Source organism: Coffea eugenioides, chromosome 1, assembly GCF_003713205.1.
Source record: "Coffea eugenioides isolate CCC68of chromosome 1, Ceug_1.0, whole genome shotgun sequence".
NCBI lineage: Eukaryota > Viridiplantae > Streptophyta > Magnoliopsida > Gentianales > Rubiaceae > Coffea > Coffea eugenioides.
In genome coordinates, this window is record NC_040035.1 from 53475035 (window position 1) to 53492800 (window position 17766).

The window sequence follows — 17766 nt, forward strand, 5'->3', positions numbered from 1 at the left end:
GAACTCAAAACATCGAAGAGAAGGGGCAAGAAAAACCAAAATATAATTGGTACTCGACAACAGGTCCCGGGGTCTTGATTTGTTATTGCAAATAGTCTTTCCTGACTATTTGGAGCTCCAAATAGAACTTTGAATGCCGAGAAATGGCATATATCAAGAAGAGAAATCATGATGCCACTTTTGATCCTCCGGTTTTTCAAATTTTCAATCTCTTGGAACATAACGCTGAGTCTACTAATTAAAATCTGATGCCTCTTTCCGTGTTTTCTGCATTTACAATAGGTCGTGTCGTAAGAATAACCACACTTCTGTACATCGATATGCTGTCCGATCCTTTTCAAGTTTCCTCGATCGGTCTTCACCAGAGCCTGACATGCTATAGCGAGGGCTTAGCAGCACCAGCTGCTTTGGGCATGCTATTATCAGTTACCTTTCCATTTGAATCGAGCTTGTCTGCCCTTGTCTGTTCTCCCTGATCTTGCTCCTTCACCAACACTGGCCGAAACTGTAACAGAAAAAAGGTGTTTGAGCAAACACACTTTTAAGCAGTGATCACTCAAAAGGAAAGAGAGAGTTGGTGGCAGGAGGGTTTCCCAACACCACGCTGCCGAAGCTATTTCTTATCAACAAAATATCTGACAACGTCAAAACTTTCTGCTTGCCAGTTACAAACCTGGTATATGGAATATATAACATTTCTTCTTATCTGTGCCATCATCTCAATGAAGAGGTTATATCCTTCAAGCTTATACTCGATCAGTGGATCCCGTTGTGCATATCCACGTAAACCTACAGCCTGCTGAACAAACTTGAGTGCTTGCAAGTGTTCTTTCCACAGCCGATCAATATTACTCAAGACCAGGAATTTTTCTGCTTCCTTCATCAGGCCTGGAGCTTGTTCCTCCACCATAGCCTACAAAATCAAAATATAACAGGATGATCATGCAACCCCTGAATGAGATGGGAAAAGGCGACAACATCCTGATAAAGGTATCCTCAGTATCTGTGCATAAATTCAAGAACAGAGACTCAAGCTTTGACGTAATTTGACACAACATACCCGCCAAAGTAATATCAGAAGACATGGTTAAAGAATAACATAGTATCTCGAATTGTGTAGATAGCCATACTAGCACGAAATATGATTAATAAAACCTCCAAAGGTACAAAAAACACTGACCCTTTTTTGCAAATAAGCTTCAGTCCCCCGAAGGCGAAGGTAGTCCCGCAATTCCTCATAATTTGTGCATTTGGTTGCCAATGAATCAGAAGTCAAGTCATTCAAAAGATAGCAGTACCTACATATTTCATAAGTAACAAAATGAGACCATGTTCCAAATCAAATGACAGGCAAGTTCAAAGGAACAAGAACGAGGACATGTAATATGTCATTGAGAAATTGAAGTGATATACTGGCCAAGTAAATCAACAGGCAATGTTTGGACTCTGTCTTCCTAACACAACCAGAAGGCTAAAGTTTGGAAGAATAAAAAAAGGATTCTTTTTCCTCCTTTTCCTGAGAATATGACTGGAAATTCAACAAATCGAGGAACAGTAAAGGATTCTTCGTCCGCCCTGTCCTGGAGGTGTGGCTACACATTGAAGAACACAAATTACAACTTACTGAAAGAGGTAAAAGTAAATATTCCATACTGTTGAAGTTTTGCAACGAGCTTTTCAAGATCCCAGCTTTCCTTTGGAGCATCAGAACCAATGTTTGCCTAATCAACAATGTGTCAGAGGTTAAACGTTACAGAGGAAATTAAGTGTAGCAGTAGCTATACTTAACAGACATTTTACCTCTAGGATGTCATCCATGGTCAGTTCGGCATATTCAACGAGAAGAGATTGGAGATCTTCAGATTCTAGGGCCCGTCTTCTTTCTGTGTAGACACGATCCCTTTGGCTGTTCAAAACCTCATCATATTCAAATAATTGTTTCCGAATGTCAAAGAAGTAGTTCTCGACTTTCCTCTGAGCTTCATCTAAAGCTTTTGTCAGCATTTTGGATTCTATTGGTAGGTCCTCAACTCTAAAAGCTCTCATCAGACCCTGCAATCACAATGATCAAGAATTTAAAACTTCTTCACATGCATTTTCCTGGTAGAACGAGAAAAAAAACCATAGATCACATTAGACCTGGATTCTATCTCCACCAAAGATGCGAAATATATTATCCTCAAGGCTAAGAAAGAAGCGGGAACTACCAGGATCTCCTTGTCTGCCAGTTCGACCACGCAGCTGCACATATTAAAATTCAGTTGTAGGATGCTTTTACATGATTGAAAAGTTATACTTTGGGAACAGGAGTATGAAGTACATGATGAGTTCAAGCACAATTTACACAACATTTACTCAATGAAATATAGGAAAGGAAATAAAAAAATTAAGATAAACTTGTGTAAGTTTCCTTTCTTGTCCAAATATGAATGTGGAAGAAACATCCGAAGGTTCTGCTCATTAGTGATTTTCAATATAGAAGACACCACCAAGGAAGGATATTGTGACATATCACCTGATTGTCAATTCGGCGTGACTCATGACGTTCAGTACCCACTACATGTAATCCACCAGCTGACACCACCTGTCATCACCATGACAATTTAATAGGGAAAGCTAGAAAATTTAAAAGATGACAAACACAGACAGCAAACATGTTACATCCAGAATATACTGCATAATATTGACATAATAAAGCCAAAGGAAGTTTAATCATGATGCGGTATGTCAATTATCTATCATTCTATACAAGCAAAGAAAATGCAGCACACTTTTATTTCTTCTAAGGCGGACATACAAAAACAGCTTGAAGTTCCACTCCAGTTCCTACCTATGAAAGTTTAGAAATTTAAAATACAAGTACAAACCATTCTCACTACATAAAAATGTTTTAATTCTACAGTCCTGTGCAATCCTGCATTTTGTACTGTCTATAGCCAAACAAGGATACAGCTGTACATTGACCAAATTGTAACTCTTGTCATTCTTCTCAGCCTCCCTTTGACCTATTATTCATCTTTGCTTTTTCTTCTCCTCCATCTCTATGACATTTTGGTATGTGCAGACATCATATAGACATGTAAGGCTAAAAATGTAAGGCCCTGACATCGCTATGACATTTAGGTATGTGCTCTCACCATATAGATGTGTAAGGCTGAAAATGTACATTGAGGAATTCATTTTGGTTTGTACATTGATGAAAATAGGATCTTTTCTCTGTGATCTGCAATTTCATATTGCAGAAATTCATTAATAGGAATACTAGCAGTATACAGGTACCTTCTTCCTCTCTTCCTCAGTGTAAACTTTATATTCCTTAACAATTTCCAGAAAGGCACTCCGCAGCTTTGCAATGACCACATCTTCAACAGGGCCCTACAAATTCAACGTTATATTATTACTCCTGTAGTATATGGTAAGCATGTCCTCTAAGCATAAATTACAGTACATCTACATGTATTTCAGAAGGATGTGCATCCCATATTTACTATGGCTTATCTTAAATGACATAAACAAAACAAGATCCTCGATCCACAATCCCTACTATCAACATTATCATGTGATATCAAATGAAAATGTCAATGACTGCTTGGAATGAACCAGCACTGTCTAAGATCTGCACCTTTTCACAAGAATAAGAGAGCCTTTCCTCTGCTTCAAGCTCACTCAACGATCTCTGACCCCAAGTTTTGACAGCTAGCTGCACAGCTTCCTCGGCCAATGCAGTATTTTCTTTGGACAGTGTGCATGGAAATAAATTTTCATTCACCTAGAAAAATCATGCCTGGATATTATCATTATGAGAATGGTAACACAAACAGACATTTATAAAACTAAATACTCCAAAAATCAAAACCAACCTTCCATGTCTTCTTTGGAGGAGGTTTCTTCACAGAAACAAAAACTCCTTCAGCATGTTTAACAACTCTGCATCATATGAAGGATTGAAGAACAAGAAATTTTGTATCTTTAACTGTGTGAAGAAAAAAGTGAGATCCCAGCTTCTAAAACAAATTCCTCCTTTCAGGTTGCTACAGGCCTACAGCCCTATCCCAAACTAAGAAGGACAGTCCACTAACACGTGCAAGAGCCAAGACAAGATTAAAGATTCAAATGCTGTTTCTTTCAAAAATTTCTGATACAATTAAATCCACAAAGGTGACTACCATCACTAACATGTTAGTTAAAACACAAAATCTAAAAAATTTACTCGGTTGGTTTAGAAGGCGATAGAATGTAGTCACCATTAACATTACACTCTGTCTGCTGCATAATCTTTTGAAGTTAGAGATTAAATCACAATGCTTTGAACAAGTTAAAACCTGCACATTAAAGACAAGGAGGAGTCGCGTTTCCTTTTCTGTATTTTCTGTAGGTTGGTCATGTGGCTTTGGAAGTGCAGGCAGCTTGAAGAGGCAAAAGATATTGACAAGCACATCGAGACAATGTGGTAAATATCAAATATAAACAGATAAATTGTCATGAAGCTATAAAATACCTTGGCATTAATATCTCACGTAACTTTAGTCTTGCCATAAATTCTGCATTGCCGCCAAGGATAATATCCGTTCCACGACCTGCCATATTAGTTGCAATTGTAACTGCACCTAGACGACCACTTTGTGCAACAATTTCGGCTTCCCTCTCCACATTTTCTGGTTTTGCATTTAGTACCTTACATGCACAATAAAAATTGCAACAATATTAGGCAGAAAAAAGAAGGCCTGAGAAATCAGTAAAAGTTCTTAGACAAGATAATCCCAAAAAAGAAACATATAGTCAGAGGATCAGTGTTAACAGAAGATTCTAACTTATGGAACCATGCTGTGAATTATTCTTCATTGTCCACATGCGACCTACCTCATGTGGGATCCCCACTTCATGAAGCTGTTCTGACAGCGCATCACTCTGCTCAACACTTGTTGTACCAACTAGAACAGGGCGACCTGTTTTGTTCATTCTGGATATCTCCACAACAACTGCCCGCCATTTTCCATTAGCTGCCCTGAACACTACATCTGATTCATCCTGAAATAAGAGGCAATTAATGTCATATCATCCACTGCAGCTTTTTCTCCCTCATCCAAAAGTTAAGCTTAAGAAACATATTTGACAAGGCAAGTAGGTGATATGCTCAGCATGAACCTTTCTTATCATTGGCTTGTTTGTTGGTACAATTGTAACCTTGAGCTTGTATATGCTCTCAAATTCAGTACTCTCAGTAGCAGCAGTTCCAGTCATGCCGCAGAGTTTTGGGAACTGTATAACGGTAATTTGGACCAACATTATAATCTTTTGAGTAAACAAGGTGACAAACATCAGATGGATTGAGCAAAATTCTCAATTGCTCAAGGAGGGGCCTCAACCTGAAGAAAGAAGTTCTGGTAGCTAATTGAAGCCAGGGTTACAGTTTCATTTTGAATAGGTAAGCCTTCTTTCGCTTCAACTGCCTGGTGAAGGCCATCACTCCAACGCCTCCCCTGAAACAAATGATCAACTGTTAAATTAACTTGCCTTAAAAACATGTGCTTTCTTGTGCTTCACATATTACCCAATGTCCTACTTATTATATCTTATGTGGAAATTTTTGAAATATCTTTCCAATGATAAAATATACATGAGCTCCTGAAAGTTCTGAGACAGAATAAATGTGACACTAACCCATAGTCTATTAATGTTTGTCATTGTCGCTGAGGAGGCCTTGGTTTAGTGGCTAAGGTTGAGGCTCTAGGAATTAGAGGTCCTGGTTCAAAATCCCCCTATTTCCCTCTCCTTAAAATCCCAACCCTCCCTAGCTAAAAAAATTGAAAAAAAAAAAAAAAGAAGTTTGTCATTGTTAACCTCGTGCAGATTATGAATAAAGCCACCAAAAAATGATATTATTTAACCATAGGATGAGGCAGAATCACTTAGATTTGGACAATTCAGGATGATATGACACATAGAGTAAACAACTAGGAGTGAATCGTCCAAGTCAACCCAAGTTGGCTCATGAGATGTCCATCACCAGACTTTTCACCATAATTTTTAGAAACTAAACAGAGAAAAATATGGTAGAGAAAGAGAAGTAGAGTGTTGCAGTGTCCAAGTTAGATAAAAATACACCAAACACAACAGTAAGAAACCAATCTCCATACCAGTCTCTGTGCCAAATTGTCTCCTCAAAAACCCTTTACAGAAAAGCAAGTGGGTGTGAGAAAGGGAGAAGAAAAGGAAGGACAACTAAAGCTTCTAGATGCCATGGAAATGGTGAAGTTTTAAGAAGAGAGGAAGGGAGGAAGACTAATGAAGATTCAAGAAAGAGATACCAACCATGATGGAGGGTAAGTAGGAACTAGAAATAAAAGTCGAGCACTGATAATGCAGTTTCTTCTCTTTGACAAGTGTCCAGCTTTCCAGTATAGGTTAAGATTGAAAAACTAAAAATAAGAATTTACCTGTTCTTTTTGGAGCTTTTAGCCAGAAAATTGTTGTTTCTGTAAAATAGCCTAGAAGCAATCTTCCAAATTTAATTCCCTACCTAATCATATTATGCCACATAGACTCCAATCTCTAAACCCTCCTTGTCCTCCCTAGTTCACACTAATCCTTTCTTCTCCACCCCGTCTCTTCTTTTCCTTGGGTAACAACTGTACCAAATGATAATTGCTCCTAAATTCAACAATTCATGTAGAATCATACCAGATGTCAAAAAAGCAACTAATAATGTAGAATTACAAAAACAATATCAAAGGCACACAACATGTTTCTTATTCTATACACGCTCACACATGTGGCAGTTGGTGAGTTTTCAAATTATAGCAAACAATCCTCATCCCCAACTTGTATGATGAAATGGCACAAATAAAATTTTGACCTTAGAAAATCTATTTGGAAATAGTCTCACAAGAATACTAATTCACATGGATCATTGATTAATCCTGTTAGATGATTGATTTAATTCTTGAAAACTTAAAATACAATAAAATAAAAATCTGTTACATTGACATGAATTACTGGCCTTGTGCTGGGGAAAGCATCCAAGTATGTGAAGCCTTGGGACATTTAAGGCATTATTTTAAGTTCGTTTGAGGCATTTTAGAGTTTAAGATGACTTGATAATAGTGAAGCAAATTGTAAAATCTCGTTAAGTCCAAGGCTTGCATCCTCAATTTAAATGATTGCTCAATAGAAGTAGAGTCCATGCGCAAAGTCTCAAAACAATAGGTTTATAATCATTGAGTACTATCAACATTTTTCTATTAAAAAAGAAAACACAAAAACTTTTAAGCTGCATTAGGGGGGGATATAATTGCAGCGTGTAACAAGAAAGATGATTAAGCCGATAAAAATGGCTGACAGCTGCAGTAAACGAAGGCTCTGCAAATGATTCTTTTTCATGGTGCAAGATAGGAAGGCTAAATGGCATTAGAGGTATTAGAAAGGGAATATAATTTGAAATAGTTACTGTGGGAATAATTTTTGAAAACAAAGTTAATTTGGATAAAAACTTGTCCTTTTTAGCTGCTAAAGGCAAAAAAATAAGTCAGTAAAGGATATAAGTTCTAGCAGATCCTATTAAAGAAAAAAGAATTAGAGAAAAAAAAAGTCTCTGGTAATAACGAAAACAAAAAATTGTTGAAAGAGAGGTGGAATAAGAAAGAAAACCAAAAATATCAAAACGTACCATACTTCACAACATGATAACCAGATGAAAACAACACTGGTATATTTGAAATTGTTTAAGATCAATTCTGGTGTGTTCTCATGTGTCTTCTCATTGATCAACCAATTTAGCTTTTCTCTTCACATGTAAGACAAAGTTCTGGAGATGTAGATTATACATGAGAGTGAATTAAGACAAACACATGCTCCTGAAAGATAACAAGGAAGAAAGAGATACAGATAGAAGGATAGCTTCCAGAGAAGTTTTATCATAGATAGGAGTATGTGCATTAAGCAGCTCTTAGACAAGCCATGTCCTGTTGAAGTCTTCTAATTCATTTCAATTATTTTTATGGAACTGAGAACAGGAATATCAGTAAAGAATTACCTGCATGACTCGACCTGTAAACTCATCAACTATGAGAACCTCTTTGCTGCGGATGATATAATTGACATCTCTAAGAAAAAGTTCTTTGGCTTTTATAGCATTCAGAATGTATGATGCCCACTGTTCTCGGGGATCATACAAATCCTTCACATCCAGAATTTCCTCTGCATCTGCATAACCCTGTTCAGTAAGTAGAATAGTTTTCTGTTTCTCGTCAACCTGCAACACCAATGATGTTAGTCATACACATACATATTCCAGTGCCTACAAACAGAATCAATATCCCGATAGTTGCTGCAAAAGAGAACTTTATGAATTCCACCACTTATAAAACAACTGTTGTCATTACAAGGCAATGTAGATCTCTCCCAAGACCAAGAGTTAAAGTCTTTATTCCCCAGTTGTGAAACCGGGAACAAAGGGATTTACTTGAAAGACACTCTTAATGTAAGCAGTACACTTTGGGTACCGTAGAAAACATTGGATAAAGTTTTTCCCCAAGCAGGGAAGGATTATCACTACTGAATTACCCCTAATATATAAGCTTAGGCTACAAGGGAGAAAATTGTATCAGAATATTTAAACATTCTAAGACACCCTCTCACAGTTCACACGTGTCTTGAATTCCTTTGACAAGGATCCTCGACAGACAAACCTTTACAGGGCAGGTTTGAGAATTGAACCCAGAATCTTTACGTGTTATAGTACAAAGTTGATGAAGAGAGAAAGAGAATAGGCATAAGCACTTTTCTCCATAAGGATCCCCAAATAAGACCCAAAGATCCACCATATGCTTTAAAAAGTAGTCTCTCTCAGGAAAGAAAGTAACTTGTTAACTAGAAGTAATCTCGTCTGTATGGACTCGACTTAAACCCTAAAGACTTCTCTTTTCTGTTCTTTTCTGGGAGCATTATGATTATGATCTTACAGTGTAATGTATATCTCTCTCAAAAGCAGCAGCTATCTTTGCAGCTTTATAATACCGATCACTTGGTTTTTCAGCGGGTCCTGATATGATGAGAGGAGTCCTTGCTTCATCAATTAGGATAGAATCAACCTCATCAATGACACAGTAGCTGAAGCCTCTGAGTACAAGCTCATCGACGTTCTGCAGAACAAAATAAGTTACCTCCAGCAGAGCGTCAAATTATAGAAGAAAAAGAATACAATTGTTGAAAGTTAACCAAAAGCAAATACATCAAGCAAAATTACTTTCCGTGGCAAGATTATCTCTCAAGTAATCAAAACCCAGCTCGCTATTTGTGACATATATGATATCACATGAGTAATTTTCCCTCCTTTGTTCACTTGTCATGTTCTCTGCATGTATAAAACACCCCTTGTTTAGATATTTTGAAACTTCACAGACAAGCCAGCATACCCCTAATTGAGGATCAGAATAGAAGTGCATGTATTTGACTCACAGGTCCAACAAAGGAATGGAAGAGAAGAGTATATTGAGGCAAAAGAACAAAGGAGGAGCTCAAAAATTGCCCGAGTACCATAAATGAAAAGCGTGAAATGAAGTCCAACAAGAGGATGAAGCACAGATGATGCAGGATTTTAGGAGCTATAGCTTCAAGAGTTGACCCCAAATTATGTGTATTTGGTAGAATGCGATTACTTTTGGTGGGCCTTTTTTAGCAATTTGGAACACCATTGTACAGTGAACTACATGGTCAGTGAAGCCACAGGATTGAATGTCACTAAGTAGTGTCAAAAGACTATGTTAAATTAGAAAAGGAGGAAAATGCAATACATACGCTGGATAAGGCCGACCTTGAGTCCTAGAAATCGAGGAACTTGACCAACCCACTCACAATCTCTTCGGGCCAGATAATCATTCACAGTAACAACGTGCACTCCTTTCCCAGTCAGTGCATTCAAGTATGCGGGCAATATAGCAACGAGTGTCTTTCCTTCACCTGTCCTCATTTCAGCTATTTCTCCTTTGTGAAGGACCATACCACCTAGGTCAACATTCGAAGACTCCAGTGAACACAACCGGGTAATATTGGTGAGTTTTTCAGAGCTAGTAAAAGTGTAGTCTTGTTTAAAGTTGTAGAACTGAAGACAGCATATTGAGCACACCCGGGTAATACTGGTGAGTTTGTCAGAGCTAGTAAAAGTCTAGTCTTGTTTACAGTTGTAGAAGTGAAGACAGCATATTGAACACACCCGGATAATATTGTTGAGTTTGTCAGAGCTAGTAAAAGTCTATTCTTGCTTAAAGTTGTAGAACTGAAAACAGCATATTTCACCTATCAATTGGACATCAAATGGTCGAAGTCCTAGAACCCTTTTGGAGGCCTCCCTCACGACAGCAAATGCTTCCTGCAAGGCAAATGCCACCGCGTTGGTTCCACAGGTGACAACACACTTGTTTGTAACAAACATAAAAATGGCCATCCAAATAGATTAAAATTTGACTAAATAAGATGAAGGGAAAATAAACATGTGAATAAAGCACAAGTAGCTATGAAGTGTGTAGAAAAAAGGGGTAGCAGAGAAGGTATCGGAGAGACTACTGACGGGTAAGAGGGAGTCCAAGGAGGAATCCGGCAGACGAGCCCGTTGTTGCAAGAGGAAAGTCCTTTCCCGCAACTGGGAATCGGACAAGGAGGAGATTTGGGGCTCCAAGCGGTTGATGAGGGCGAGGGTATCGGCGTACTGGGTGCGGGTGGACTGGCCGGCGTCGGTGCCCTTGAAAATGCCACCAAAAAGACTTCCCAAGGAGGAAGAGGAGGAAGCAAGGGTGCGGAACCTCCGACTCCTAAGGGGGCCAAGGAAGGGTTGCTGCTGCAGTGGTGGCGGTAGTTGTACTAGAAGTTTGTCAGAGGAAGAATAATGAGCTGAAGAGTGGAGAAGCAGTGGTGGTCGGGGACGGTGGGGTGGGAAGAGGCAAGGGGTGGCTGTTGCTGGGAGGTAGGAAGAGAGGGAACAAGTTGGAAGAGACTCCAACTGCAGCAGCGCCATAGGCCACCCCAACCCCCTTCCTGCCGCCGATATTGATGATGTTGATGGCAAGTCTCTGTTATCTTACTTGGCTTTCTTCTTCCCTTCTGCAGCTGCTGCAAATTTACAATACTGCTACTACACTAGTTTTTGTAGCAAGTTGTAAGTAGTGTTTGCTTCTGTATTTCTTCTTCAGTTTCCAGATATGCTTCTCTTCCTTCACAAATATGCCAACACACACATCCTCTCTCCTCGTGTTCGGCTGTAGTTTTACTCGGATAAGGCATTGCTTATAAAAAATTAATTGACACTACTGTGATTCATGATTTTTATGTAGTAAGGTAAGAAAAAATCAAGAAGTTGATTAAATTGACACTTTTTTTTCTGAAGCAGATTAAATTGAAAATTTAACTCTTTTTCAATATGACACGTCAAGTTAATTAAAACTTTATCATTTTATCGTTTGATCTGCCTACAGAAACATGTGTTTTGGGTGACGGCACCGTACAGATCCTCAATTGACACAAGAATTTTAGTTAAGGAACTTAATTCATGCAATAAAATATTAAGGGATCAAATCGACTTAGTAAAATAATTTGAGGACTAAATTGGCGCTTTTCTCTAAATTGAAACTTTAACTCTTATCCAATATGACACGTCAAGTCAAGCTGATTAAAACTTTATCATTTTATTTGTTTTGTATGTATAAATCCTAAAATTTTTTGATAGACGATAAACGATCTCATTGTTATAATTGATAATATATGTCATTACATGATGTAAATTATAATTAAAAAATATATATATACTATTCATGAACTATAATAGGTTAAAATTTTATTAGTTTACACATTCTATAAAAAAAAATTACAGGCATATTTTAGAGTATTGTGGAATAGAATTTTTTTTTTTATTTTTTACCTAGTTCTAACTCGAACTTAATTAGGCGCATTTAAGTTGATTACTTATTACTTCCCCTTGATAGAAAAATGTAGTAGTAATAAAGTGTCGGAGGGAGGGAGGCGGAGAGAGAAAGATCTACTGCGGTGGGATGGAGTAATTGCTCCGTATCCGTACTTAGAAGAGAGATATGAGACAAGTCTCTGTACTGTAGTGTGGTCTCTACGACTGTCTTCATTGTACTAAGCGTACCGCCGGGCGGGGGCGGCGGAGGCGGAGGCGGAGCGAGGATCGAACTGTGGCCGGATTTTTGTGTAGAATTAGGAAAAGTCTAATTTAGCGAGCAATAGTAGCTGTTACTATTTTCTTGTGATGATAGCGGTCCACTCTCTCTCATCCCTCGTTTTGCAGTCTTCAAACTTGAACCGTTGTCGGCGTCTCTGTTTTTAATAGCAAAAATTTCTCCAACCTTGCCCAGGTGATTTGGGTTTTAACAAAACTTTTAGTACCGCTGCTTCTAATTCATCATATTTTGTCTTCTGGATCAATCTTTAATTCCGAACTGATTTGAGGTTGTTGTATCTGTGACTTTGATCGTGGCAGTTTCTCAACAGCTTTCCGGTGGTTGTGCAGTCGTTGCAGCCTCCAGGGAGTGGGCGTGTTATATAAGGAGGAGGAAAGGTGAAATCTTTGATTCCTTTCGCCGTGAATTTTTTTGTTTTTTTAATTGGCCATACTCCACTTCCCCGCCCCGTGGGGAGGTGTTCTCCCCTTGCCCCGTGTGTCTTTTTGGGTCTCTGGTTTTGTAGGTTTCACATTGCAGACTCATTCCAATTTTACAATCCAGTTTGATTGATGTCTTTCAACCGCTGTTATTCTGTTGATTGGTTCATTTCACCACAATCAATCAGTCAATCTGGTTAACTTTGACTTGGTAGCCGAGCATTTTTAGATTCACAACTCAAACTGGTACTGGGATTCCTGTTTCTCTTCAACCTCCCCCGCCCCCCTCCCCAACCGAAAAAAAAAAAGGTTGGCATTTGCTTAGGCATCAATGACCAATCAGCCGCCCCCACAGTCGTCTTTCAATGCCTACCCTGTTAACATCCACCCCTCCAACCCTGCGGAAACTAAGTTGAGCAGCTCTTCTCCTTTCCTTTCACCATCTGCCCCACCGTCAAGATTTCCTCCGCCGGCGCCACCACTTCTGCAGCCCAACCAAATCCCATCACCGTCTATCAAGATCCCAAATCTAGCTTCCCCTTCCAATCCCATCAGAACCCCAAGCCCTCTCCCTGTTCCTCATCTCAGCACTCCACCGGGTCCTCCTGTCTTCTCTTCCCCACTGCAACCTGCTGCTGTGCCATTCAGAACTTCGCCAGCCACTCCTCAGCCACTTGCTTTCTCTTCCGGTTCGTCTTTACCCGCATCTTCGTCTCCACAAGTTTTAAATGGCATCACTCAGTTGCAGCACCAAATTTCTGACACTACAGAGGAGTATAGCCATCTTTCGGATTCTCCAAATGTCTTATTCACAGCCCACAAGGTATCTACTCTCTCTCTCTGCATGTGTCTGTGTATCTGTCTGTTGCTTCTATTCAGGCACATAGACTCTTGGTTTGTTCAGTTTATGGATTCTTTCCTGCTAGATAGATCTTTTACTTAAGGACATTGCCAAGTATATGTTTGCTTTATTCTACAATCAACTTCTAATTTTTAGAACGATGGTTTCTCTGGGGAGGTGAATTTCAACATTCTAAGATTATATTATCATGGCTGGCCCATTTGTTGTTGAGCTGCAATTAGCAAATGTGATTAATTTTCCAGAGGCCGATTTGCAACCTTGAAAACCTAGGAGCTTGTACCATCCATATTTCCCTTATATATGACTGTTTGTTCAACTCCCTTAGGTGCTGAAACAAAAGAAACTAGCTAATGTTCCCAGTTTAGGATTTGGTGCACTTGTTTCCCCTGGCCAGGAGGTCTCACCAGGTCCTCAAATAATACAACGTGATCCCCACAGGTGCCAAAATTGTGGGGCCTTTTCAAATCTCTATTGCAATATCTTGCTTGGGTCAGGCCAGTGGCAGTGTGTCATATGCCGTAATCTAAATGCAAGTGAGGGTGAATACATAGCTTCCAGCAAGGAAGAACTTCGTAATCTGCCAGAATTGTCTTCTCCACTGGTTGAATATGTTCAGACCGGTAACAAGAGACCTGGGTTTATTCCAGTTTCTGATTCTAGGGTGACAGCACCAATTGTTCTTGTAATAGATGAGTGCTTGGACGAATCACATCTCCAACACCTACAAAGCTCGTTGCATGCGTTTGTTGATTCTCTGCCTCCAACTACACGAATTGGAGTTGTGCTTTATGGCCGGACGGTGTCAGTGTATGATTTTTCAGAAGAATTATCTGCCTGTGCTGATGTACTCCCCGGGGGCAAATCACCTAGTCCAGAGTCTTTAAAAGCAATGGTTTATGGGACTGGGATATACTTGTCACCAATTCATGCATCCCTTCCCGTTGCACATACAATATTTTCGTCGTTGAGGCCATTCAAACTAAATATTCCTGAAGCTTCCAGAGACCGTTGTCTGGGTGCTGCGGTAGAAGTTGCTCTGGCAATAGTCCAGGGTCCTTCTGCAGAAGTGTCACGGGGGGTTGTAAAAAGGCCTGGTGGAAATAGTAGAATAATTGTCTGCGCTGGTGGTCCTACTACATATGGCCCTGGTTCAGTTCCTCATTCTTTCGGTCACCCTAATTATCCTCACTTGGAGAAAACAGCACTGAAGTGGATGGAGAATCTAGGCCGCGAGGCTCATCACCGTGGTACAGTGATTGATGTGTTATGCGCTGGGACATGCCCAGTACGAGTACCTATATTACAATGTCTTGCCAAAGCTTCTGGTGGAGTTCTTGTTCTTCATGATGATTTTGGTGAGGCATTTGGTGTGAATTTGCAGAGGGCATCTTGCAGGGCTGCAGGTTCTCAAGGTTTGCTGGAGGTCCGTTGTTCTGATGATATTTTTGTGAGTCAAGTAATAGGCCCTGGTGAGGAGGCACACATTGACAGTAATGATGCATTCAGGAATGATGGCGCTCTTTCTGTAAAGATGTTTAGTGTTGAAGAAACACAGAGCTTTGCATTATTCATGGAGGCTAGGGCAGACATCAAGAGTGACTTTGTGTATTTTCAATTTGTAATCCAATTTTCAAATGTTTATCAAGCTGATATCTCAAGAGTGATAACTGTCAGATTTCCTACAGTGGACACTGTGTCGGCTTATCTTGAGAGTGTCCAAGATGAAGCTGCTGCCGTACTTATTGCCAAGAAGACCCTTTTGCGAGCCAAGAACTTCAATGAAGCACTTGATATGCAATCAACAATTGATGAAAGAGTTAAAGATATTGCTAGTAAGTTTGGGTCTCAATTGCCAAAATCAAAGCTTAATCAGTTTCCGAAGGAACTCTCTTTGTTGCCAGAACTATTATTCCATCTCAGAAGAGGCCCACTTCTGGGAAGCATTCTCGGTCATGAGGACGAGAGGTCTGTATTGCGGAACTTGTTTCTGAATGCATCGTTTGATTTGTCACTTCGTATGGTAGCACCTCGCTGTCTAATGCATCGAGAAGGGGGCACATTTGAGGAGCTACCTGCATATGACCTTGCTATGCAATCTGATGCAGCAGTGGTTCTTGACCACGGAACAGATGTCTTCATTTGGCTGGTTTGTCATTCAACTCTTTTGGTCATTTAAGAATTACCTACCCTTCCCCCAACCCCACCCCAAAAAAAAAGGCCAAAAGTAGGGGGGGGGGGGTTCCTGAAAGAACAAAAAAGCTTAGGTTAAAGAAAAATTGCTGCTATTCTTCATGCATATAATGTTTCTGGCACATAGCAGGTGCTGGGTATCCAAAAATTTATGCTTTCACCCCATAAAATTTTGTAAATTCTCAACTTAGTCCTTCAAAATTTAATGGTTTGGGCCTGCAAGTATTTGTTGAAAGTGTTGTATTACCCAATTTGAATATATTGTAAATTTTTTGGTACCAGCCTATGACTGTCCTTGTGTCATATAATCTCTCTTCCTTTCTGTGCACGAAGTTTTATTGTTTGAGCCCTCTATGGCTGATCTTTATCTTCTATTTTAGATTTGGGATCTCCTAGTATCATCCAAGCAACTCATCTATCATCAGGCAATCTGGTAACCATCCCAGATAGATAAAATAAGAATAAGGAAAAACATGAGAGATAAAATCTGAGTTTATTTTGGGCTCATGTCAGGATGATGAATGTCTGCAAAAGTTTTAACATACTTGGAAATGTTCACAAAACTGTGGCTTTTGCTTTCTAATCAGTTATATCAGAGAAGAGACATAGAGAATATCAGTAATAATGCTGGAAGTTGTATTGTTTGATGGTCTACAACTTGCTCTTTTTTGTTTTAGAGAAAAGATTCAACAAACATAATTCTGGCCTTTGGATTTTGTTGTTATGACTGCAGGCCCCGTAAGTCTCACTAATCTGATTTGATTTTTGTGGTTGTTAGTCAAAGAGAAATAGATTGCTGTTCTTAAGACTGTGGACATGTAAATCTTATTCTGTTCTTCCTGATGGAGTTTTCTCTTTGTATTGTTTTCACAGACATATATGGCTCTGCTTGTCCCCTGATTTGCATGGACGTGTTTTTCTGGGCTGGTGAAATAATTAATTTACAAAGTAAAAAATTCTGAAGTTGCAGAAACTTTAATGAGGAAATAAACCAAAGAATTTAGCACCCTTGTACAAACTCTGGCACCCTTCAGGAAGACTAGTCCATTAAGTGAATAAAGAGGTCTTTGGAGGCAGTTGTATTGACAATAAACTCATATAAGAGTATAAATTTAGGCTTAATACAGAACAGAAAAACGTTTATTTTTATCAATTCTAGGGTCCTCCTAGAAGTACCATGAAGTCTGAGAATGTAGTGCAGAACTAGGACTACATGGATCATTTTATGTCTTTATCTTCATGTCTAACTGCGTGATTCCAATTTTTCTGGTGGCATTTAGGGTACCGAACTTGCTGCTCAGGAAGGAAAAAGCGCTGCTGCTTTGGCAGCTTGTAGGACATTGGCTGAAGAGCTAACTGAAATGCGGTTCCCAGCTCCACGGATTCTTGCTTTCAAGGCACCTTTTTTCTTTCTTGACATGCTTCTGCTAGGATTTTTTTTTTTTTTTTCCTCGGAAGGATCCACCATAAAACTCAAAATTATTGTATTGTTTACAGGAGGGGAGTTCTCAGGCTCGATATTTTGTTTCTCGGTTGATTCCGGCTCACAAAGACCCCCCATACGAGCAGGTAAGTGAAAAGGAATGTGCAATGCTACTAGTGTATTATGGAGCTTAATCCCATGTAAGAAGTGAAACCAGGAGAATATTTTTTTGTCCGGTTGCCGATCTTTTTGTTATAGATAGTTTCTTGTACGGTGATTGCAGGAGGCTAGGTTTCCACAGCTTCGGACTTTGTCAGCAGAGCAGAGGACGAAGCTGAAAAGTAGCTTTCTTAACTTTGACGATCCCAGCTTCTGTGAGTGGATGCGAAGTTTGAAAGTTCTGCCACCAGAGCCAAGCTAAATATTTTCTGGATGACAAACTCGTGGAGTCTCCGCCCCGCCATGCAGTAACTTCAATGAGAGAAGTTCTTCCTTTTTCTTTTTTCTTCGTTTGTTGTTGATGTTTTAGTTTTAGTTTTAGTTATTTCTTTTGCTGTCAAAAATTTATACCGGTTGTAACTGAGAGAGATGAAAAGTCTCAACTGAATTTTGTGTACTTCTCTTATTGAAATAGCAAGGTACGCCAATAAAACACTTCGCATATGCAATGGAATTTTTTCA

At 39.3% G+C, this 17766-nt stretch overlaps 2 protein-coding genes across 3 annotated transcripts; one reads left to right on the forward strand and one right to left on the reverse strand.

The window, feature by feature from the left end:
• Window positions 1–46: 46 nt before the first annotated feature.
• LOC113779473 (protein translocase subunit SecA, chloroplastic) lies at window positions 47–11217 on the reverse strand. Its single transcript, XM_027325057.1, has 20 exons — window positions 10565–11217; window positions 10294–10366; window positions 9796–10002; window positions 9249–9352; window positions 8961–9140; window positions 8033–8251; window positions 5367–5480; window positions 5146–5259; window positions 4861–5028; window positions 4499–4674; window positions 3861–3927; window positions 3623–3769; window positions 3280–3375; window positions 2516–2584; window positions 2140–2241; window positions 1801–2052; window positions 1654–1721; window positions 1181–1298; window positions 674–913; window positions 47–505 (listed from the first exon to the last, which is right to left on the reverse strand). The coding sequence occupies exons 1-20, from the start codon at window positions 11006–11008 to the stop codon at window positions 377–379; spliced, it is 3087 nt and encodes a 1028-aa protein (XP_027180858.1). The 5' UTR covers window positions 11009–11217; the 3' UTR covers window positions 47–376.
• A 799-nt stretch (window positions 11218–12016) lies between these two features.
• Window positions 12017–17766, forward strand: LOC113759525 (protein transport protein Sec23A). Of its 2 annotated transcripts, XM_027302111.1 has the most exons (7): window positions 12017–12365; window positions 12491–12568; window positions 12735–13433; window positions 13798–15618; window positions 16943–17059; window positions 17160–17231; window positions 17369–17766. In XM_027302111.1, the coding sequence occupies exons 3-7, from the start codon at window positions 12942–12944 to the stop codon at window positions 17504–17506; spliced, it is 2640 nt and encodes an 879-aa protein (XP_027157912.1). In that variant the 5' UTR covers window positions 12017–12365; window positions 12491–12568; window positions 12735–12941; the 3' UTR covers window positions 17507–17766. The 2 variants fall into 2 exon arrangements, with proteins under 2 accessions (XP_027157912.1, XP_027157905.1); XM_027302104.1 differs by having other exon boundaries at window positions 12491–13433.